At 42.2% G+C, this 24,227-nt stretch overlaps 1 protein-coding gene across 5 annotated transcripts in view; it reads right to left on the bottom strand.

Annotated features, from left to right (window-relative positions):
• Positions 1–24,227, bottom strand: part of acot7 (acyl-CoA thioesterase 7) — a 52,647-nt gene that overhangs the window by 19,656 nt on the left and 8,764 nt on the right. For 3 of the 5 annotated variants that reach the window (XM_056772863.1, XM_056772861.1, XM_056772865.1), the window contains exons 4-7: positions 19,803–19,894; positions 18,878–18,992; positions 16,139–16,153; positions 15,968–16,054 (exon numbers count right to left, since the gene is read on the bottom strand). In XM_056772863.1, coding sequence (XP_056628841.1) covers positions 15,968–16,054; positions 16,139–16,153; positions 18,878–18,992; positions 19,803–19,894 — 309 coding nt within the window. The remainder of the gene's footprint in view (positions 1–15,967; positions 16,055–16,138; positions 16,154–18,877; positions 18,993–19,802; positions 19,895–24,227) is intronic. The other 2 variants (XM_056772864.1, XM_056772862.1) reach the window with 1 other exon arrangement.

The following is a 24,227-nucleotide window of genomic DNA, read 5'->3' as shown; positions in this document are numbered from 1 at the left end:
CTCTCTTTTTTTCTCTCTCTCTCTTCATATGCCTTCAGTAAGGTGACATGAAGGTCGAGCTGACTCACGGTGGTGATGGAGAGAGAGCTGGAGGATCATTTGCATACACCCCAGCCACTTCATTCAATGCTCGACTGTCGACAACGCAGTCTGGGAAAAAGACTTCAGACTGAATTAAATGGCATGAATCGACAGGTCAAACAGATGTTGTCAGGAGGATAGTCGGGTAGATGATGGAAAATGAGCCATTAGAGAGAACATGACGTCAGAGGAACACACAGCTCCATCAGGAGAAGAAATGCTGAGTTCCCTTTCTGTCGGTCTCTCTGCGTTTTTTCGAACCGACAGATGGGGTTCGCCCTTGAGAACCTATCATCTTCGACTAGCTAAGAAAAGGCCAATGAAATTGGCCAATGAAATTTGCATGCCGGACATGCTGCATTCATTCACCTTTTGTTCTTCGGAGCCTTCACACATGATTGACTTCGAGACTTCAAACTCTACGCTGAATTACTGCTGGATTCTTACGACGTGATGCAGCGGACTGTCCCTTCATGCGGCGACTTCCCCTGGGCGTCTCAGCAGTTCCAGAAGTATTCAAGTTTTTTCTCTAAAATAATAAATTTCTCCAGTGTGGCATGTCCCGCTGTTCTCATGGGTGCAATTCACTCATCGAGGAGGGGGAATGGACACAATGGCTGCCTCAAGTGTTCACGATTCAGATGTTGCGTCACGGGTGGAGCTCCTTGAGGGTAAGATCGACCCAGCGCTTATGCAGGAAATCCGCACCGCCAACGACCTCGCTCACGGGTGACCAAGGTGACCGAGCAGGCCCTGGGTCGGACGATGTCCACACTTCAAGAGAGACACATCTGCGGCGTCACTTGCACAGATGAGTGACGCCGAGGAGGTCCTCCAGACGCCGAGAAGGTCCTCCAGTTGCCAAGAAGGTCCTCCAGATGCCGAGAAGGTCCTCCAGACGGCGAGAAGGTCCCATGGCGAGGCATCCGCACTACCGATTGTACCCCTAGTCCCCCTGTCACGGTCCCTGGGAGCTTGGCTCGAGCTTCCCATACCGTCACGGTGTCTAAGGGGAACGATCCGTCTCGGCTACTTGATGCAATTCGCCAGACCTCCGCCCAAGTTTAGAGGCATTATCTCAACCTCGGTCAGAGGCAGGGATGCTCCCGTACTGTGGGCCGAGGTCGACACCCTGTTGGCGAAGTAAGCAATTGTGCCCGTCCCTTTTGAGATGTTCAACGGGTTTTACAGCCCGTACTTCATCGTCCCTAAAAAGGAAGGGGGTTGTACCCCATCCTGGATCTTTGTACCCTGAACAGGCACCTCCACAAGCTGCCGTTCAGGATGCTCATGCAGAGGCGCATCCTGGCGTGTATCAGATTGGTAAATGGCAATCGACCTGAAGGACACTTACTTTCATGTCTCGATTTTCCCTCGTCATTGCCTGTGTGGACCGGTCCCCACCTGCGCTGGCATATCAATTGCCTAGAGTTGTTGGCTGTGCACCTTGCACTAAAGAGGCTACAACCTCTTGTGCAGGACAAGCAAGTGCTGGTACAGCTGCCGTAGCGTACTTCAACCACCAGGTTGGTATTCGCTCACGGCAGCTAACATGATTCGCCCGACGCCTCCTCCTGTGGAGCCACCAGGTGATCTGCTCCCTGAGAGCCACATATTTCCCAGGCGACCTGAAGCAGACAGCTGACACGCTCTCTCATCAATCGACGCCTTGTGGAGAGTGGCGACTCCACCCCCGCAGAGTCCAGCTCTATTGGGAGCAGTTCGGGCAGCCTCAGATAGACCTGTTTGCCTCCCTGGACAGCACACATTGCCCGCTATGGTACTCCCTGTCCGAGGCTCCCCTCGGCACAGATGCTCAAGCGCACAGCTGGCCGCGAGACAAGCGGAAGTACACCTTCCCCCCCAGTGAGCGTCATTGCATAGACCCTGTGCAAGGTCAGGGAAGAGGAGCATCTAGTGCTACTAGTCGCGCCGTACTGGCCCAACCGGTTCTCGGAGCTAATGCTCCTGACCAAAGGCAGAGGCTTCCCACCTTTTCAAAAAGCTCTGGGACCCCCTACCTACCTAACCACTGGAAGAAACAATTTTGCGAAAGCGCTCACATCTGACAACCCCAAGCCAGTCACCGTTGCTTTACTAGAGATTGTGATACGGCACAGCCCTGTGGCGTTTACGATAGGAACCCCATCTGTTGGTTCGACACAACGTCGAGAGACCGAAATAAACGGAAAGTCTTGGTTGTGGATGTAACCTCAGTTCCCTGATGGAGGGTACGAGATGTTGTGTCCTTCTTGCCACAAACGCATGCCGCCCACTGCAGCAGTCGTGAGAGGCTCTCAGGCTCCTCAGAACTAAAGGCGAATGAATTCAGCACGGCGTCTCACTTTTATACCCGGATATAGTCCGGCAGGCAAATTTCAGTCAATTTTCCTTTTCTAAGCTGGTCGAAGTTGATAGGTTCTCAAGGGCGATCCCCATCTGTTGGTTCGACACAACGTCTCGTTCCCTCCATCAGGGAACTGAGGTTTCATGCGTAACCAAGACGATACCCTCACCATGAAACTCACTTGACCTCACACAGATTTACCCCCAGTGTGTAATTCTTCTTAGCTCTCTGGTACTTTGAATCATATGGTACAGTGAAATACTGAAGGGTTACCATAGAAACGGCTGCTGAAACATTTACACAATCCTATTTCCCTGTATACACTGAACACCATCATGAGTCTCAATTCATCATCCACTCAACACAAACTATTGATGATTGTTGACGAGCAGACCTGTCTGTGTGCTGTCAGTAAGATTGATGACATGTGTTTGTGTCCTCCTATCAGACGATAAGCATCAGCTATCATCATTTATTCATCTTAGTTCATTGAGCCGATGTTAAAGGCAGAGTAGGCCAAACATTTTTTGTCGTGGTGGTTGAAAGCAATCAATAAGTGAAGTGTCCAATGATATTTTTCTTATTAGATGTCGTCTGTTGAAGGCGTAGGACTACACAAAATTCACCCAATCAATGCTCTCGGTCAGTCTGCCATGATACGTCATGTGGAACTTTTCATTCCAAGTATTTTGCATCCCACTGCGCATCAGTCATCAGTGCGCTCACATGTGCTGGAGAATAACAGGTAACTATAACATTTCCCTTCAACTGACAACAGTGAGCTAAGCCTAACTTGTGCAGGACCCACACTCAGAAAGACAGTGGAAACTGCTTTGACTAAACGATATCTTGACCAGCAAAGCAGAATTCAAATCTGTTGCTTTTCCACGCTGCAGTCGGCTGCGGGAGTCAAAGAGTTCAGAAGATGATGGCATGGTTGGTTCTGGATAGTCAGATTAGTTTCAATGGGTTTTATTAATGAAGCTTTAAGTTACAAACCTTTACGTTAGCTGAAAGACAGCATGAAACTATTTCTGTTTTTTCAAGTCCTAGGCAAACTTTACACACTGACACATGCTATACGAGAGAAAACTTGTTGCATCTAACCCCGTTTTAAAAGTGTTGTTTCCCTTTGCTTTTGTAGTAATATTATTGTGCACGTTCTTGTGTTTTGGAGGAGGCGTGGCTTTGAATGGCGAATCTCAGGGAGGAAGGGATCATATGAGTTCATAGCTAGCTAACGTTAACTATAGAATGAAAACGGTATCTAAACCTCCCACAAATACACATAAAAGTTTCAGTAGGGATGCATGATAGTATGGGAACGCAGATATTATTGGCCCATATTGGCAAGGAAATTAGATATCGGCATCGGCCGATATGACGTGTTGATTATGTGTAGACGTTCTAACATGAGCATGCAGTCGCAAAGACACCAGCTGTCACAGAGCACATGAGTTCTAAAGTTTGGTTTCGTGTCTTATTGCGTCCGAACTGTCAAATAAATACAGTGGTTGTTAAAAACAAAGGAGGTTTTAGGTTGAGCTGGTGTTCTGACATTTTGTGCTACCATTAAAAGCCTTACATATTTTCATTTATGAAGTATTTTTGTTCAGTGACTGTAATAAACATCACATACTGTTTGCATGGATATCAGAACACAGTTTTATCAGATATACAGTTGTGTTCAAAATTATTCAACCCCCAATGCTGTAAATGGTTTTAGGGAATTTAGTGTACATTTGTAATTGTATTCAGAATGAAATCCTACAAGGACTTCTTAAAGAACCATATGCAACTAAAATGACATCAATTAGTTTTGTAATACAGTAGTAAATGTTTCTTTTGTGAATTCTTCATTGACATAATTATTCAACCCCTTAAAGACTACCACTCTGAAGAACAGAGGTTCAATGAAGTGTTTTCAATCAGGTATTGAAAACACCTGTGGATATCAGGGAGCAGCAATAAAGCCTAATAAACACCAATTAGGCAGCTTTAAAATGACTGTGATACTCAGCTCCTTCTAGACATTTACTGGTGTGGTTACAAACATGGTGAGGTCAAGAGAATGGTCCAGGAAGACAAGAGAACAGGTGATTACTCTTCACAGGAAGGGTAATGGCTATAAGAAGATTGCAAAGATGTTAAACATACCAAGAGACACCATAGGAAGCATCATTCGCAAATTCAAGGCAAAGGGCACTGTTGAAACCCTACCTGGTCTTGGCAGAAAGAAGATGCTGACTTCGACTGCTGTGCGCTACCTGAAGCGAAGAGTGGAGAAAAGTCCCTGTATGACTGCTGAGGAACTGAGAAAAGATTTGTCAGATGTGGGTACTGAAGTTTCTGCTCAGACAATACGGCGCACCCTGCGTAATGAAGGCCTCCATGCCAGAACTCCCAGGCGCACCCCCTTGCTGTCCCCAAAGAATAAGACGAGTCGACTGCATTATGCCAAAAGTCATGTGGACAAACCACAGAAGTTTTGGGAAAGTGTTCTGTGAACTGATGAAATAAAATTAGAACTGTTTGAGCCCATGGATCAACGCTATTTTTGGAGGAGGAAGAACAAGGCCTATGAAGAAAAGAACACCTTGCCTACTGTGAAGCATGGCGGGGGGTCAATCATGCTTTGGGGCTGTTTTGCTTCTGCAGGTACTGGGAAGCTTCAGCGTGTGCAAGGTACCATGAATTCTCTTCAGTACCAGGAGATATTGGATGACAATGTGATGCAGTCCGTCACAAACCTGAGGCTTGGAAGACGTTGGACCTTTCAACAGGACAATGATCCCAAGCATACCTCCAAGTCCACTAGAGCATGGTTGCAGATTAAAGGCTGGAACATTTTGAAGTGGCCATCGCAGTCACCAGACTTAAATCCGATTGAGAACCTCTGGTGGGACTTAAAGAAAGCAGTTGCAGTGAGCAAGCCTAAGAATGTGACTGAACTGGAGGCTTTTGCCCATGATGAATGGGCGAAGATACCCGTAGATCGCTGCAAGACACTTGTGTCAAGCTATGCTTCACGTTTAAAAGCTGTTATAACTGTAAAAGGATGTTGTACTAAGTACTAAGATTGAATGTCACTTGGGGGTTGAATAAAACTGATAATGATGTGAGCTCAGAAAAGACATTTGTGGTTATTTCATTATAAATGTTATGTTATATTAGTCTGACCTACACGTGCCTCTATGATTTAATTGTAAGCAGGATGACTGAATGATCATAATCAATGTTAAACCGACCAAAACAATCAATTTCAATGGGGGTTGAATAATTTTGAAAACAACTGTATGCTCTAGCAGCAGTGATATAATCATTTGCGTGAGGCTCGCAAATCTGATCATACCTTTATAATGACAGTTCACGTCACTCAGAAACCCAGACGAGTTCACACTGCTAAATCATCCATGCTACGCATTCACAATATAACATCCATTTGCACTTTAAGGGCGGTTTCACATCAACACGTTTGGTGCGCACCCGGGTTCCACTTACATCAGAGTTCTGTTGGTTTAGGTGATGTGAACGCCTTCTTCTGAACCCACCAACTGTACCGGAGTACTGCGGTTCATGTGAACTCCAGTACGCTTCGCTGCTGATATGAACGCAATCCTATTTAATCGCGGAAGTGAAGCGATATTAATGACGTATTATTTGCTGAGAGTGTGTGTTTGTGTGTGTGTTTCACTCCCTTTTCATACAAGCATGACTGACACACTCCTGGCAGAGAGCTGTGTCTCATTTCTGTTCCCCTTCAGCGTTCTTAAGAGCATTATAACAGCTGTTTTAAACCATCGCCTGACAATTGCTTTCATCGGCCGATGTATTGGTGCATCTCTACTGAAAACTAAACTGAGTCTGTTTAGGGAAGTAACTGTCCAGTATGATGTGATGTGTGATGAAATGATGGAAACGAAGCGCTGATGTCATTGATCTACATTAAAGCTAGTAGTTTTGTTAAATGTCATGGTGATGTCACATAGGCTGCGTTTACATTTGGCCTTGTTCTGTTTTCCTCTGGTCCTCTTCATTTCCTTCATGATCATGTTCTGTTAACCTTACGTTCACCGTGTGTGGTCTGATCTTTAGTTCATGTGGATGGTTGTTGCCTTCCTCTGTGATTATTACTCAATTGCTTTCAGTATAATAAAGTCTTTTAGGATGTTTATTCCTGTTTGCGTTGAGTGTTGACTTCACTTGTGATAGCTGAAGTGTTCTAAGGCTTTTTAAGCCGCATGGATTGATGTGCAGTGTAGAAGATGCATTTTTCATGTTTTTGACATCATGGGATACGTTTGTAGAAGCGGACAGCCTGCCACAGATGTGGCGCATATGTTTTCAACCTGGAATATTTCTTGAACATATTTACTTCTTGAGTCTCTACTGAAGGGTTTACTCACACAAAACTCCCACTGTCTCACAACACTTTCAACAGTGGCACACTGGCACAGAGCCGTCCTTTCCCACTAACACACACAGACGCACACACGCACACACACACACAGACACACACACACACACACACACACACACACACACACACTGGAGCTATGATGAATGTAACCTGTCTTTGCTGTATAATCATTCCGACTGGAGGTAATCCAGATGCATTTATGCACCCATCTGCCCCTCTCCTCTAACACACACACACACACGTCTGGTTTAGTATCTCTGTGGGGACAATCCATAGGCGTAATGTTTTTTATACTGTACAAACTGTATATTTTATCCCCTAACACAACCAATGAACCTAAAGATCATAGACAACTTTTTGCATGTTTAGATTTTCAAAAAATATCATTCTGTAAAAGTTTTTTTGCCCATGGGGACTCGTGTCACTGTGGTGACCAAAAATGATATTTTTTGGTGTGCATTCAGGTTTAGGTCCCCACCGGGATATAAAAACATGTCCAAATCATACACAGAAGAAACACACACACAGAAGACACACACACACACACACAGAAAATCCGCTCCCGGCTCTCTCTGTGTAATTGTGTGATATTCACATCCTAAACAAACATCATCAAATGAACACTGAAGTCTGTTTTCACAACTAATGATGTTGTATTAACAAAGTTGTGGAGGAGCACGTGCCGATAACTAACCCGGCTGGTTTCCTATAACCAATCTCACCAATCAATCATCCTTTAAGCTCGGGAGGAAACCACTACAAATAGACAAGACACCTCACCCTCATTCTCCCTTCATTTTCACTGCACCACTCCTCCACCCCACCTCCTCACCATCAGCCTGTTTTTATCAGAGTATATCCACTCCACGGACAAGGGGCGGGCGCTCAGAGGAACTACCAAGCTCAGGGCTCTCTCCCCGGGACAGCACGCCAAATACACATACTCTTATCATCTGTACTTATTAACTGCGATGTGAACTCGTGAAATATTCAATCTTCAGACAGTAGTAACAAAAGCATTGATGAGGTGTTTTTAAAAAGAGAGAAGAACCACAGAAGCTGAGTTTGATGGGTTTATGGTTTTGTTGGTAGTTAAAGGCAGCTGGTGTTCTTCAGTTCTTTCAGTCGTGCAGCTTTACCTCGATCGAGGTTACATCATGCTTTCAAACAGAAGTGAATGTTTTTTTGGTTTTGGCCTGTTTGTCAGTAAGATCACAGCTTGAACACATGATCTCACCTACACATCACTGCTATTCATATCCACCTGTCACTGGATCAGATGAGCTGGGAATGTTTTCCATCTTCTCTCATCAATTCACTTTCACATGTTCAAAAGCATCTCATGTAGAAATCTAAAAACTAATGTTTTAGACACGCAACATGTGCCTTTAAAGACCCACTGTTATGAGGAATGTCTTACCAAAACAAAACTGATGCTTCCAGAAGTGACCAACAGATCACAACAAATGTATCATCGCACATTTACTGCATCATAAAATGGAAAAAGGCCATCCCCCGCCTGGAGTCTGACCTTTGAAGCAACGGAAAGACCTCAACCTGCTTTATTTATCAGTCCGTCCTCACTCACACTTCATGAACATCTTTAGCTGGATACAAGTGAACATACTGCATGTCTGCTGCTGACAGATCACTTGTATTCATCAGCTGATGTCATTGATCCATTCAGTATCTCACACACAAACAAACACAAACTCTGTGCGCTGCTTTCAGGTACAGACGCAAGACCAGCAATAACCCCAACTACAGAAGTATAGAACACTATAAAGTCAAATGACGTAAAGAAAAGACTGGCTATTAGAAGCGTCTTTATCAAGCCCTTACATTCTCAACATCTTAATGATGTGTCTGCACCCAGGGCGGTGTCTGCTCTAATTCATCTGGCTAAATCCTGGCATTCTCTGTAAAAAAAGATGGACGGCGTAACACGGCTTCCTTCCACTGTAATGAACCGAGCATAAAGTGTCTGATGATGGGCGCTGACATGTTACACAAAACCTCAGTTTGTAGTCTGGGTCTGCGCAGAAGGAATCATCAGTGGAGCCAGGAGGCGGGGCCAAGGTATCAAACTTGCACCAAAACTCTGCAAATGCCCAATCAATCACCTCCTGAACTTCTCATCTGACTGCCCTATACCCAAGGGCTTGCTAACATAAGGTCAATACAACAACTAATGACTTCATCCTTAGAAATCAAAAATTAATAGTTGGTTACATTTTCAATCTCCTCGAACCTCCGACAGTCAGCTCAGAGAAGATGTCAATCACAACTGTCAATCATAACGACACGCCCCATTTTTATAGCATCATACTACTAGCTAACCGTATCACAAAAACAAACAATTGAACATATCAGCGTGATAACAACTACCTTAAATGATCAAAACCATGTTCTTGGAAGTGTAATTTTTCGGGGGCTTATGACCTGTACTGCAGCCAGCCACCAGGGGGCGATCATAGAGCACAGACATCAGATTAACTCACCGCATGCGGTTCATGTCCGGAATCTTTTAGCGCTGGGACGGCTCCATATATCAGTTTCAATCCAAATCCACAGTTTACTTTCAACACCCCAATGCCGTGAACAAACAAACACCTGAACTTCATGAACGTATGCTCTCTCGTGCCGCGTGCTTTTCCGGGAGAATTGTCCCATAAGGGACTAAAAAAGTTGTTGCGAAACAGTTTTTATGTTCGGAAAAAAACTTTCGGAAACCTGTAGGATCGCTGGGGGAGTGAAGTGAGCACAGAAATACTACGTCATACACCCAACTCGTTTTTTGACAAGTTGACCATGATAAGTATGAGGAGACAGCACGTTTAACATTGTTTAGAATTCAGAATGCATGACACATCGTTGCACGGCTGCTTTAACATTAAATGTAAAGTGTGCTCAGTGAATCAATATGAACTGTTAGGAAGATTTAGCCTAAATAATCCAAAGTATTGACAGATAGATCTAGGTATTACAGATTTAATTGATTTGAATATTCTGTATAAAGAGCTAAGAAATAAAAGTTGGTTTTATGTAAAGCTGGTGTAAATGTATCACAAGTAGTGTTCCAGCTAAACATTCAGCTGAGCTACATGACGGAGGCTCCTAACGTCTTCATTTCCACATTCCATTCCTTCTCTTTATTCCATGACTTTCTGTGCCCCTCCATACAATAGCCAAAAAATCACTTTCCTTTTGACCACATTAGTCTGGGACTTTCTCATCAAGAATGATGAATGACAACTGGACGTCAGGTTTGTTATTACAATGACACATCGTTCTTGTTTACATGTGCATATGACTCATCATCATGTGTCAGACATCTCACACCATTCAAGACTCAGATTCAGATGAAGACGAGAGAGAAAGGATGAAGGTTGATCATGGCTACACAGAGGGACGCAACTGCACATTTTCTGTGGGATATGCGAGATTTGCGTCCCCCATCCGCCAACCCGGCCCAATACAGAATAAGCACAAATAAAAATCCTTTAACAAGCTTTATATTCCCTTTGAAGTCATTCTAGTTCATTTTCAATCATGTCAATATATAATTTACATAAATACATAAAGTAAGTGCACAGAAATGCACAATAAATGAAGCTGCAAATAATTATTATTTTGATAATCAAATAATCGGACGATTGTTTTTTTTCAGATAAAGGGTTAAACTATTTTTAATTTGATCTTTTGCTTATAACTAAATAAAAACCTAAATAAGTGTATTAACTGTATTATTTGAAAAGGGAGTTTCACTTATGAAATCCATAATTTTTTCATGTAATAATTTTAATAAAAAAAGCTTATCCAGTTTTAAACAATAAACTGTCCCAAACAATAAATATCCCAAATATATGTAATACCTAGAATTTCAAAATCAGGTGCAGGTGGTAGATCCTTTTCTTATCTAGCGCCTAAAATTTGGAATATTCTTCCCTGCACGGTCCGGGAAGCAGACACACTCTGTCAGTTTAAATCTAGACTAAAGACGCATCTTTTTAATCTTGCATACACTACACTTCCATAATATTAATCCTCAGAGGATTTAGGCTTCATTAGTTGATCAACCAGAACCAGGAACACATCCACAACAAATGATGTACTTGTTGCATCAAAGAGTGCACAACAGTACTCTACTCTCAGCCAGTCTTGTCTCTTTGTTCAGAGGTTACCACAGGGAGCAGGATGCAGTTCATGTCCAGACCTGATGGCAGAGCTGAGAACGGGAAGCGGTGACCTGACAAGAGCTGAGATGATAGAGCTGGATAAAGGACGCGGCAACTGTGTTTTTCCTACAACATTTCAAAGGCTATTAGATTATTAATGATAATCTTAAATCCTTAATTTTTATATTTTTATTAAGCCTTGGTGTGCAAGCACTGTTGAGCTTGTGCAGAGGCAGCAGCTTTTGCCAGAGGGGAACTGGAATCCCCTGGTGGGGCCTGGGTTCCCCTGAGGTTTTTTTTCTCGATGGGAGTTTTGGGTTCCTCACCACCGTTTGCATATTGTTTTGCACTATCTGCCTGGCCGGGGGGGCTGCTTTAGAATTTAGAATTCATACTTGTATTCAATGTGTCTCATGTACAGCTGCTTTGTAACAATGAAAATTGTAAAAAGCGCTATATAAATAAAGTTGAGTTGAGTTGATGTAACAACCGAGTTGTAGCCCATTAGAGATGTGCTGGTGAGATAAAGTGAATAAACAACTGAATTTGATCTTAAATGTTAAATCTTATTCCCTTTCCTTCAACAAAAAGTATTATTAACATTATTCATTATAATAATAACGAATAAGACGTATATAGCCTACTCTCATTAACATTAACAAGCTTAGTTTGTGGTTCATTAATAGCTATTTAATAAAAATACAACAAAAATAGTAGCCTAGCCTACGCTAAACATACTTTAACTGAAACTCCATAATAAAACTTTTATAGAAAAACGAAATAAGTAGATAAAAAATAAAAAGATCTTCGGAATTTTCCCCTTACTTTAAAACATTTTAAGTTTGTGGTTCATATTTCATGAAACAACAACATGGTTAAAGTAAAACAACGATAAATTCACTTACAGTGAAAAACCAAGTTTTTATCTGTCATCCTGCTGTCATTCATCGCACTGTTTCACTGACGGCACACAATCTCACGGTGGTATGTGCTGAGCACTGTATGGAGAGGACGCATCTGATCGCGTTGTATGAAGAACACAGGCCTGACGTTCAAATGTTCACAGCTCGCGTCGTATGTTTAATGAAGAGCCTGACAACTATCTTACATGCGTGATAGTGGGAGACTTAACAGCCTTAACAATCTTTAGCGCCTCAGGACGTTTCCTTGCTTGATCCATTTGGTTCAAGTTACACTGAAACATTTTAAATAATTAAATCTTTCGTTCTATTTTTTATGATTTATAACATTTTATTTACAAAAAACTTCTGGCACAATGGGGCCCCCCCTCATGCGGCACCCCTATGCTCCGCATATACTATATACCTCATTTTTGCGCCACTGGCTACACACACACAGCTGTGATGGCAGATCAATTGCTTCAGATTTCAAATCAATATAGTTTGGCAGATGCTCTTATCCAGAGAGACTTGAAGTGAAACCAGTCTGAAAGTTTTTCAGGACTGAACCCTTTTTGATGTGAACATAACGCCCTACCCATCGAGCTACATGAACACAAGGGTTGAACATTCTTCCTCGTGTAGTCTTCTTGGTGCACTTCAAATGACCCGCTGTCGCCCTCCATGGATGTGTCTGGGATTATTGTATTACTTTCTTTTGTCCAAGGAGAAAATGATAAGAGCAAAGGGTCTGCAAATGAGAGCACTGCCGGCCATCATTAAACTTGAGAGTATTGAAGACAGTGATATAAAGAGTCACGGGCTGTGTCTGCTGTTCTGGTGTTTATGTAACCAGTTCAGATCAGTGAACAGCCTTCTCATTGTGTCAGGATGAAAGACATTACAGTCTTCTTCGCTCACACGAGACCTCCACATTTCTCCAGCTCTCAAGAGCACTCAGTCTGTATCATGTGTGCAGTATGTGGGGAGTTGACAAATAAACCTCACATGTGTCCTATGATGTAACATAAATGTATTCTATATACAGTTGTTTTATTACATTATAAATGTTTTTCTCTAATGCACATTGCTCAAAATTGATCTAAACCTTTCATTCAAAACGTTGGGTTAGGGTTAGTCTTCACCTCTAATGCCTGATGAGTTTGGAGAACACCTGACAAGAGATCAAAGACGATCTCTTCATCCAGAATCCCTCCAGACCCTTCAGATTTCCATCTCCTCTTCAGTTCTCTCAACACATTTCCTAAAGGGTTCCGGTCAGGGAACTGGGATGGCCGTGGCAGAAGCTTGGTCTTTTGTTCAAAGACATATTTTCTGTTGATTTTGATGTTTGTTTTCAGATCAATCCCCTCTTGGAGGATCCAAACTTGGCCCATTATGTGACTCTTATTGTTTATTTTCAACCGACCAAAGAACATTTGAAAAGTAACGGACACTACTGGAACTTCAAACGGAACGGGCTCTTTGGTCAGACAAGACAAAAAAACTAGCTACAAAGACTCAAAATGGGTTTGCTGCACACAGGGAGGATGTGTAAAATTGAATCTACTGCTGTATCTTTCCTAACACAGATAACGAGACAGGTGAATATAATTGAGGTTAAAGAGTCCAGGCAAAGAATTATGGGAACTGTAGTCCTTGGTGAATGGCTTGACGAGTGCCCTCTAGTGGATGACAAGCTGGTGATGGTAACAATGTCATAGGAAAGCCCATTTTTACATAATGTTTTTACTTATATTCAAAATCTTAAACTTTTATATATATACTAAGTGTAAAGTGAGTCATGGGGGTGTGAAGTGTTTATCCTTAATCCGAAGGGCCCTTTGAGGTGGTAAATTATGAACACTTCGGTTTGGTAGACCCTTCAATATGGCGGCTATGATAGTTTTCACTCTGAAGTAACATTAGGAGGGTGATATATCAACATTTGGAATGCACCATCAATGACTGTATGCCTTGCTCTGCTGGCTGTGACAGCTCCCCCGGAGGCCCAGTTCTGTCAACACTGAACTGGTTCCCGTTAAGCGTCATATAAGCTTTAAAATCTTGTTCATGACATGGCGACGAGGCAGGAGTCGATTCGTACCGACCGATCAGAGCCGTGGCTGTGAAGGTTCGGGCCCGATGTTGTTCTCCCTGGAGTCTTCGCGTCAGAGTCCCTTCTCGTGAGAAGTTTGCTGACAGGGTGGAGGTTTTCCCCCTCGACCTCTGCTTCTGGGGTGCCGCCTATGGGGGCACAGGAACGGGAATCGATGTCGAAGGGGTCCTGGGTTGCAGGGAAGCTCGGAGGCCTTTAGGCGGCCGAGTCGCGGTGAGAAAAATGTGGTTAATTGCCACTGCCTGCTTCACCGTCAAAAACTGCTGAGCGCAGTCCTCGACGGTGTTTACCAACAACCCACCCTTCGAGATGAGTGCATCAAGAAAGCGGACTTCCTTGGTGTCACTCTTCTGCACAAGGTATAGCCGGGGGTGTCACTCCTGGACCACTACCGTGGACATCGTCCGACCCAGGGCCCGTGCCGCCGCCTTAGTCGCCCGTAGAGCGCTGTCAGCGGCGGCACGGAGATCCTGCATTATACCCAGGTCGGCCTTACCCTCGTGGGGCTCTCTCAAGGCCTGGCCTGGCGGACCTGCAGGTCATGGCGAAGAGAGAGAGGAGGCAGCCCTTGGCTGCCCCACCATTGAGGGAAGTAAGGGAGGTGGAGCTGGTTTTTACTGGAGCGGTCCGTGAGTGGAGCGCTCCAAGTTTTACACAGCTCCTCATGCACCTCCGGAAACCCGGGTTAGCATGAATGACATCATTTCTGCTTCCTCCTAACTCGACCACTGGGGGTGGAGCTCGGATTCGTCAGAGTCGGATGTCAGTCTCCCTCCGATGCTGCAAGCGACATCTCATCCAAATGTCACACATCGTTCCCGATGTGTGTGCGTGAGAATCCGGACGGTATGCCACCGCCGGTTGGGGAACGTTCGCAGAGTTCCCCATATCACTAACGCTGCTAACGTGGGTGGTCATCGGGGCCGTAGCCACAGATGTCACAGCCCGAGTAGCAGACGAAATGGTGGCTGGTTCCGTAGGAAGACAGCTACCCGTGACCGCAACTTCTAAATGACAATCTGCCCGCAGTGCGCGCAGATGTGTCAACGAACGCTGCTTCAGTGTGCTGGACGCCCACACACCTGATGCAGCGATCGTGTCCATTCCCTGCCGCACCAAAGAGAACAGCCACGCTGGAGAATGCTCAGTCAGTCCTGAAAAGGACTTTTAGATAAAATCTCACACACCTCGGAACTGCCGAGACGCCCAGGGGAAGGTCACTGCAGGTAGGGACGTCGTAGATCCGGCAATGTAGAAGAAGAAGGATTCGTTGAATTCATTCTGTTCGTAGTCATGAGCGAAGGCTCAGAAGAACAAAAGGTAAATGAATGCTGCACGCCGGCTTCCTTTTATACCGGACATCCGGGGGCGGAGACAGGCATGCAAATTTCATTCGCCAAATTTCATTGGCATTTTCTATAGTAGTCAGAGTTGATTGGTTCTCAAGGGCGAACCCCATCTGTCGTTCTCGACACAACGTCGAGAGACCGACAGAAAGGGAACACAACAGCATTGTGTTTAGTGTTCTCTCTCTGAAGACTGAAGAGTATTTCTCCAGCCAACTTATACTAAATAATAAAAAGCACTCTCGGAAAGTGTGATCTCAACTGTACAGCTGAGCTGTGAACACTGACATTCTCTTACATTTGAAACACCTTTTCAATCTTTCGATCAATTTTACAGTAATAGTTATGGTTCATATAATGCTTATCTAAGGATTGAGAAGAGAGTTGGTGTGTGTTGTGTTAGAATGATTTTACATCAGAATCATGTCTAAACAAACATGGCGAGAACAAAACAATTGTAGAAAAGATCAGCTTTAAAGTTTGATCAAATGTGTGTCAGTCTACAGATGTGAGCATTTCGATAGAAAACTCAAAATATTCACATAATCAAAGCGGTCAGCAATGAAGAGCATCTTACCTCCATGTACGAATCCGAGCAGGGTACAATCTGACGGGCCGATGAGATGAATCAGACTCGACTGACTAAATCCAACGGTGTAGGGCTCTAAACACACACACACACACATGAACTCATGAGCTATCATAAACTTCTTTAACATCCCTCTCACACTTTCCTCTGAAGACGTACCTTTAGTGTGTCTCTCTGAGCAGCGTTAAAACAAAATAACATCCAGTCAGAGGAACACATGAGTCTGATGAATAAAAGTCCCAATTCAACCAAAACCAGAACATGCCACAGCACGAGCGCAACGCGCCATCATCTGACAACAACGCCCACTGAAGGAAAAACAATCCCACCCTCTCTATTGACTTTCTATTACATGGGAAGCTGCCTTCTTGTCATTTCTGACTTATAACACAAAACACAACGATGTTTAAACCCTTCCGAGTGACAAGATGAACAGTAAACAATATAAAAACTCAAAACTATGTTTTGATAAGCTGTCGACCCAAAATACGAGCGTTTAAGGACCCAAAAGTTGAACGCAACGTAACATATAGTCATTGTTGTTTGAAAGCTGTTAGATATATAAACTCATATTAGCACTCACAAACACAAGGTTACTGCATAGCTTTCTGCTTTATCCACTTTCTAATAAGCGGCAAACTGTCAACATGCAACAATTTAGCTTACAGAAATATAATATATAAACTGACATATATATACAGTTGAAAGAAAAAGTATGTGAACCCTTTGGGCTTACTTGGATTTCTTCATAAATTGGTCATAAAATCTGTTCTGATCTTCATCTAAGTCACAACAATAGAGAAACACAGTCTGCTTAAACTAATACCGCACAAACATTATACGTTTTCATGTTTTTATTGAACACAACATGTAAACATTCATAGTGCAGGGTGGAAAAAGTATGTGAACCTTTGGGTTTAATAACTGGTTGACCCTCCTTTGGCAGCAATAACCTCAACCAAAAGTTTCCTATAGTTGCAGATCAGACCTGCACAACAGTCAGGAGAAATTTTGGACCATTCCTCTTTACAAAAGTGTTTCAGTTCAGCAATATTCTTGGGATGTCTGGTGTGAATCGCTCTCTTGAGGTCATGCCACAGCATCTCAATCGGGTTGAGGTCAGGACTCTGACTGGGCCACTCCAGAAGGCGTATTTTCTTCTGTTGAAGCCATTCTGTTGTTGATTTACTTCTATGCTTTGGGTCGTTGTCCTGTTGCATCGTCCATCCTCTGTTAAGCTTCAGTTGGCGGACAGATGGTCTTAAGTTTTCCTGCAAAATGTCTTGATAAACTTTGGAATTCATTTTTCCATCGATGACAGTAATCCGTCCAGGGCCTGAGGCAGCAAAGCAGCCCCAAACCATGATGCCCCCTCCACCATATTTCACAGTTGGGATGAGGTTTTGATGTTGGTGTGCTGTGCCTTTTGTTCTCCACACATAGCGTTGTGTGTTCTTTCCAAACAACTCAATTTTGGTTTCATCTGTCCACAGAATGTTTTGCCAGTAGTGCTGTGGAACATCCAGGTGCTCTTTTGCAAACTTCAAACGTGCTGCAATGTTTTTTTTGGACAGCAGTGGCTTCCTCCGTGGTGTCCTCCCATGAAGTCCATTCTTGTTTAATGTTTTCCTTATTGTAGATTTGTCAACAAAAATGTTAGCATGTGCCAGAGATTTCTGTAAGTGTTTAGCTGACACTCTAGGATTCTTCTTCACCTCATTGAGCATTCTGCGCTGTGCTCTTGCAGTCATCTTTACAGGACGACCACGCCTAGGGAGTGTAGCAACAGTGCTGAACTTTCTCCATTTGTAAACAATCTGTCTTACCGTGGACACATGGACATCAAGGCTTTTAGATATACTTTTGTAGCCCTTTCCAGCTTTATGTAAGTCAACAATTCTTGATCGTAGGTCTTCTGAGAGCTCTTTTGTGCGAGGCATGGTTCACATCAGACAACGCTTCTTCAGAACAGCAAACTCAAAACTGGTGTGTGTTTTTTATTGGACAGGCCAGCTTTAATCAACACATCCAATCTCATCACATTGATTGGACCCCAGGTTGGCTGACTCCTGGCTCCAATTAGCTCTTGGAGAAGTCATTAGCCTATGGTTTCACATACTTTTTCTTTCAACTGTGTATATATATATATATATATATATATATATATATATATATATATATATAGCAGGTAGAGCGAGTCAACTCAGAACGTTACGTTCTGAGTTGACTCGCTCTACCTGCTGATGCTGAACGTCTTATTGCCTGTGTCCACTTTTATCTCCTTAAAGTCTGGCTTTACAGTTCGGTTGCTTATAAAAATTTAGTTCTGTTTATTTTAGCTTGTTTACTGAACACCTCGTCTCACAGCACGATTCAAGCATTGTTCTGTATTTTGTTATAAGTCAGAAATGAGAGGGAGACAGCTTCCCACATCCTGCAATAGAAAGTCACTGGAGAAGTTGGGATAGTTTTCCCCTCTGTGTGGGCGTGGCCTAAATGCACTCTATATATACATTACATTTACTATGGACATCAAATTATAGAAATTGAGTATCATATCTTTTTACATACTACTGTGAGAACACCAAGCTAAATCACCCAAAAATGACAATTCTGTCATGAATTCCTCCCCCCCCCCAGACCTGTATACATTTCTTTGTTCTCTTGAAGACGGAGGAAGATATTTGGAAAAAAAGACATCATTGACTACCAGAAATCTCACTAGGATAAGCTAACATTTGACTAAATATATTTGTGCTCATTACAGGTTTGGAGCAACTTGAGGGTGAATAAACCCCTAGTTTTGGGTGGACTAACCCTTTAACATATCTTAGGGGACCAGGGTATGTCACAGTCAAGAAAGTGATGTGCGTTCAGTTCATTAATGATTTCAGTTACCTGGAAGAGACACAGGTGTGATGACATCACCGTTCCTCTCTTTTGTCTCCAGTCGCTCCAGTTTTTGAGCCTCATATCTCTTTTTACTTGATTCCTCCTGTTCTGTACTGGAGTACTGCAAAAACACATGACTGTCCATGAACATCATTCAACACAACACAGAGTCACTAGAAAGAAATTCTGAGAACAAAAGTCTTGATCTGTATTATGAAAGGAAAACAGCACAGAGACAATCTTAATGTGGCGTATCATAAAAAAAGCAGAAATGAATAGCTGAACTGTTTTAAATACTATCCTGCAGAAATCACTGAATTATATGTACAGAAACACATTGCATTTGTGACCCTGGACATAAAGGGTCAATTGCTCAAAATGGACATTATGACATCATGTATAAGCTGACTAAATAAGCCTTCCATTACCTATGTAACGATATCAAAATCTCACTGTATCATCATACCTCACTATTTTTCACTATTTTAAATTTCAAATGATGAGTTGGAAACATGGCATAAGCGGCCTCTTTTCTTGATCCTCTATTTATAGCTGTTGTTTAGAGGTGTGAGTTATATATGAGATGGGTCAAATGACCTAAAACTGCTTTTGATGAAATAAAACCATTGCACCACATGGACCTTAACAAAGGGAACATCTATTATTGTTTCTAACATTCTCTGTGTTTGGCCCTGAACACCTCTCTTTTCATACAGTCATGTGACCACCATAATATTGCTATTGCGATAAGGATGATATGTGGCAGAGACTTAACTATTTCAAAATCTCAATCTGGGTTGTGTCAAAGCACAACCCAGATCAAAAGGGTCATGTGATGCTTTAAACAGAGATGGCTGTTGAAAAAGAGTTCCACATCATATGTGTGGGAGTGAGAACAGTGTGTAGAGTTTATTGAGGTCTACAGTCTTACCTGGATAGGAGGAACTTCAATGATTTTGTCGACATTTTGAAGAGAGAGAGGCACATACCACAGTGTTGCCTTGTTGGTCACTTTTTTGCTTCCTACAAAGGAAATATACAGAAAACAAACAGTATGTGACCTCCACAGATTCCTATTACACATCAATTCATTACACACGAGCGAGCGTCTCTCCATACACACAGTGCCACTAAGTTTCTGCTGTTGTCATGGCGACTTCAGAATCTCATAATGGAGCCGGTTTCTTCTCTAAAGAGCAAGTGGCGCTATTTTGGGTAAGCTGTGTTTATAAGACACCAGAGAGATTTTATAAAGGAAAAGGGTTGACAAGAGCAGATAAGAACACTGGAAAGAGAGAGAGAGTAATGACACATCTGACCGTCACTCCAGATAAATTCTATCATACAGAACAACATTCAGTCAATGAAACATTTGTGAAAGATAAGGACAGAAAACACCTCTGCAATCATCACTGAATGATGAACTTTAAACTTTCTGTGACTGAATGTTTTAAGTGAGATTACTTGAGTTTGTTTCTAAAGCCTAAAGCAGTTTCATTTCCTGTTGCGATCACAAAACAAATCATTGGAGACTGAACTCTACCCATTCAGCAGAAAGACCAGCATTTGATCTGACAGACTGCTTTTGGGAATAGCATTTGCATTTTACACTCTATTGAAGTCATCCGGACCAGCCGGTTGCTATGGTAACCGTGCAGGGATCCTGCCTCCGACGCGGCGACAGAACGGCTCCTCTAATTGGTTTCCGCACAGCGGGATGTTTCTCTCTCTCTCTCTCTCTCTCTCTCTCGCTCTCTCTATCAGTGGACACACTAGAGACATCATCCGTGTAGATGTATTTCATTATCACTATAAAGCAGAAAAGCTGAATTTATTGTCAGCAAACAGCTGATTCCACTCCCGATTCATTGTTAAAGGCTCTTTCATCTCATTGTGTCAGCTGTGCGAGGGAAAAGTCTGAACATTATTCTTCACTAGCATAAGAACTTGATCACATCACACTTGTGTTTCACACTTACTTCTACAAAAGTTGCATTTCAAGCTTTGCCTCCAATGTCATTGATTCTATTAAGATCTTGTGAAATTAAATTCTTTGATCTATGAGTGTGTGTATAACAATGGGCTGATGACTATATATATAGTTAAAACATTGTGTTGCAATGCTGCAGCGTTGCAGTCACACAAATGCATTTAGATGAGCTGCTGTTGCTTGACATTTTCAAAGACCAAAAGTTCTTTTGTGAAGGCTGGAAGTTTTTTCTAAGATCTCGTGGTCAGGATGTTAAGCTTTTATCTCCCCTGTCTGCTTGTTTAGACTTGTACTGTATAAATATCCCATCAATCATCACTTCTTGACCGCTGGCGTCTTTAATTCAAACATTAAACTAGAGGAGAGGAGAGACAGAGATGGATAGTTGAGATATTCCATGTGTGTCGCTGTCAGAAGATGTTTCATGGTGAGATTGTGCAGAGTTGTGTTTACAGATGAATGTTTATTGTTGTGTTTACGGAATAACACAGTCTGCTAAATTGAGTGTTAATGGGGTCAAAAGAGCGCTGTTATTGTGTGTAAAGGATCCTGTATTAATAAATGTTAACTATAATATCACATGCCCTCTTGTGTCATGAATCTCTCTCTGAGACATGGCTTGAGAACCCAAGTGCAGGCAGACACAGACGGTATTGGTGTAACAGATATTTATTTAAACAAAGAAACACAAAACAAAGACCCACGATGGGGTAAAACAAGACAGGGAAATATATACTTAACAATTAACACTGACTAACTAAGACTACAAAACAAACACTTGAAACAAAACACTAACACTGACTGAACTAGACTTACTATAAAGAACAGGAACAACGACCAATGGGAACAGCAAACAAGAACATCCAGCGAACAGCAAACAGGTATCGAACACCAAACAACATGTAGCAACAAGTATCAAACAATGCACGAGCAACGAGACAAAGAAACATGAGGACTCTTTATAGGCAAGGTAATTAACAGAAACTAGGAAACAGGAGGGTAGGAATGATCACGCGACTCGGGAGAGTATGGAAGACCGTCATTGTCAAAAACCTCTCTCCCCACACAAAACCATCAGGCAATGCCATGGCTCCACTTGAGACAAGAATAAAACATGACATGATAGTGGAACCATGACACTCTTGTACTTATCATTTATGAGACAGAGAGAGGGAATGTGTGTACTTGTATGAGATTCTGAGTGTACTGTGTTTATAGACCTTTTCATCGGATGTGCGCGTCTGACCCCCAGTTAACTTGTTCATAATAATTTGTATTATTATTTTATTGTATAATAGTTGTATTAAATAAACAATTTGTTGAATGTGTCCTGTAGTTCGGTGGCATTTAAAGAAAGCATACGTTACAATGACATTTAGCGGTTGAGTTTGGTATCGCAGTCTAAAGTCTAAATATTGGTGAGACAAGTTTAGCAGAGTAACACTTCTTCTGGGTTTCTTTTGATTGTTATCAGAAATTATCTACAAGCACTCGATTGTTGTATATTGTATATATATATATATATATATATATATATACACTGTGTGTGTGTGTTTGTGTGTATGTGTGTTTGTGTGTGCCTGCAAGTTAAGTCTTTTTCCACAATATATGTGTTTATAGTCATTTGTTTTGCTTTTAACAATGCTTTTAGAAGACAGAATAGTCAGTAGTAATGTATTTAATTAATTAATGTATTTAATTATTTTCTACCGTAGATCACGATGAACTGTCTAAAATCATTAGATTATCTGAATCAACAACATGCATGCTAGACCCTATACCTACAAAACTACTGAAATTAATGCTCCCAGAAATTATAGATCCTCTTTTTAGTAGTATTAATTCATTTCTGACAGTAGGACATGTGCCTAAAGAAACAAATGTGGCTGTTTTAAGGCCTGATGTCAAAATAAAAATGTTCAATCTACCTTTCAAATCTAAAGTACTATTTTCAACTCAATTATGTTCATTCCTCCAAAGGAATGACATCAATGAAGAATTCCAGTCTGCATTTAAAGCACATCACGGTACAGAGACTGCTTTGATCAGAGTTACAAATGATATGTTATTGGCGTCTGACCAAGGTTGTTTGTCGTTATTAGTGCTGCTAGACCTTAGTGCTGCTTTCGACACCATTGACCACAGCACACTCCTACATAGACTTGAAAATTACGTCGGCATTAACGGAATAGCATTGAAATGGTTTAAGTCTTATTTATCCGACCATTTTCAATTTGTAGCAATAAACAATGAGGTGTCATGCAAATCGCAAGTCCAGTAAGGTGTACCACAGGGCTCAGTCTTAGGGCCTCTGCTCGTCGCATTATATATGCTACCTCTAGGAGACAAAATAAAGCGACACAGAGTTGGCTTTCACTGTTATGCTGATGATACTCAACTCTATATTTCCTCGAAGCCTCATGAAACACAGGAGTTCCATCGAATAATGGAATGCATAACAACCAAGAATACTGCTTAACTATTGATGGATGCTACTTAAAAATCTCGTCATCAGCTAAGAAGGCGTTTTATTCGATAGTAATCTGTCATTTGAGAGTCATGTCGCCATTTTAAGAATTGATCTTGCATTTTGCCATTTCAAGAATATATCTAGACTACGTCATATATTGTCACTATCAGATGCAGAGAAGTTAATTCATGCATTCATGACATCAAGACTAGATTACTGTAATGCACTGTTAGGTGGTTGTCCTGCAGGCTTAATTCAAAAACTTCAATTGGTCACAATGCTGCAACTCGAGTTCTTACACGTACAAAAAAGTATGAGCATATTAGCTTGGTTCTGTCAACCATGGACTGATTACTTATAAAGCATCACATTAACTTTAAGATCTTGCTTATTACCTACACGGTTTAGATCTGCAGTATTTGAGTGAACTCCTCTTGTATTACAGTCCTCCACATGCATTATGTTTTCAGGCATGCTGTCAGTTGGTAATACCTAGAATTTCAAAATCAAGTGCAGGTGGCAGATGCTTTTGCTATCTAGCTCCTAAACTTTGGAATGTTCTTCCCTGCACGGTCCGGGAGGCAGACAAACTCTGTCAGTTTAAATCTAGACTAAAGACGCATCTTTTTAATCTTGCATACACTACACTTCCATAATATTAATCCTCAGAGGGTTTCGGCTTCATTAGTTGATCAACCAGAACCAGGAACACATCCAACAACAACTGATGTACTTGTTGCATCAAAGAGTTCACAACAGTACTCTACTCTCAGCCAGTCTTGTCTCTTTGTTCAGAGGTTACCACAGGGAGCAGGATGCAGTTCATGTCCAGACCTGATGGCAGAGCAGAGAATGGGAAGCACCGACCTGACAAGAGCTGAGATGATAGAGCTGGA

The sequence above is a fragment of the Triplophysa dalaica genome, chromosome 18, assembly GCF_015846415.1.
Source record: "Triplophysa dalaica isolate WHDGS20190420 chromosome 18, ASM1584641v1, whole genome shotgun sequence".
NCBI lineage: Eukaryota > Metazoa > Chordata > Actinopteri > Cypriniformes > Nemacheilidae > Triplophysa > Triplophysa dalaica.
The sequence above is the reverse complement of the archived record's forward strand: the minus strand, read 5'-3'. Positions and strand labels throughout refer to the sequence as shown.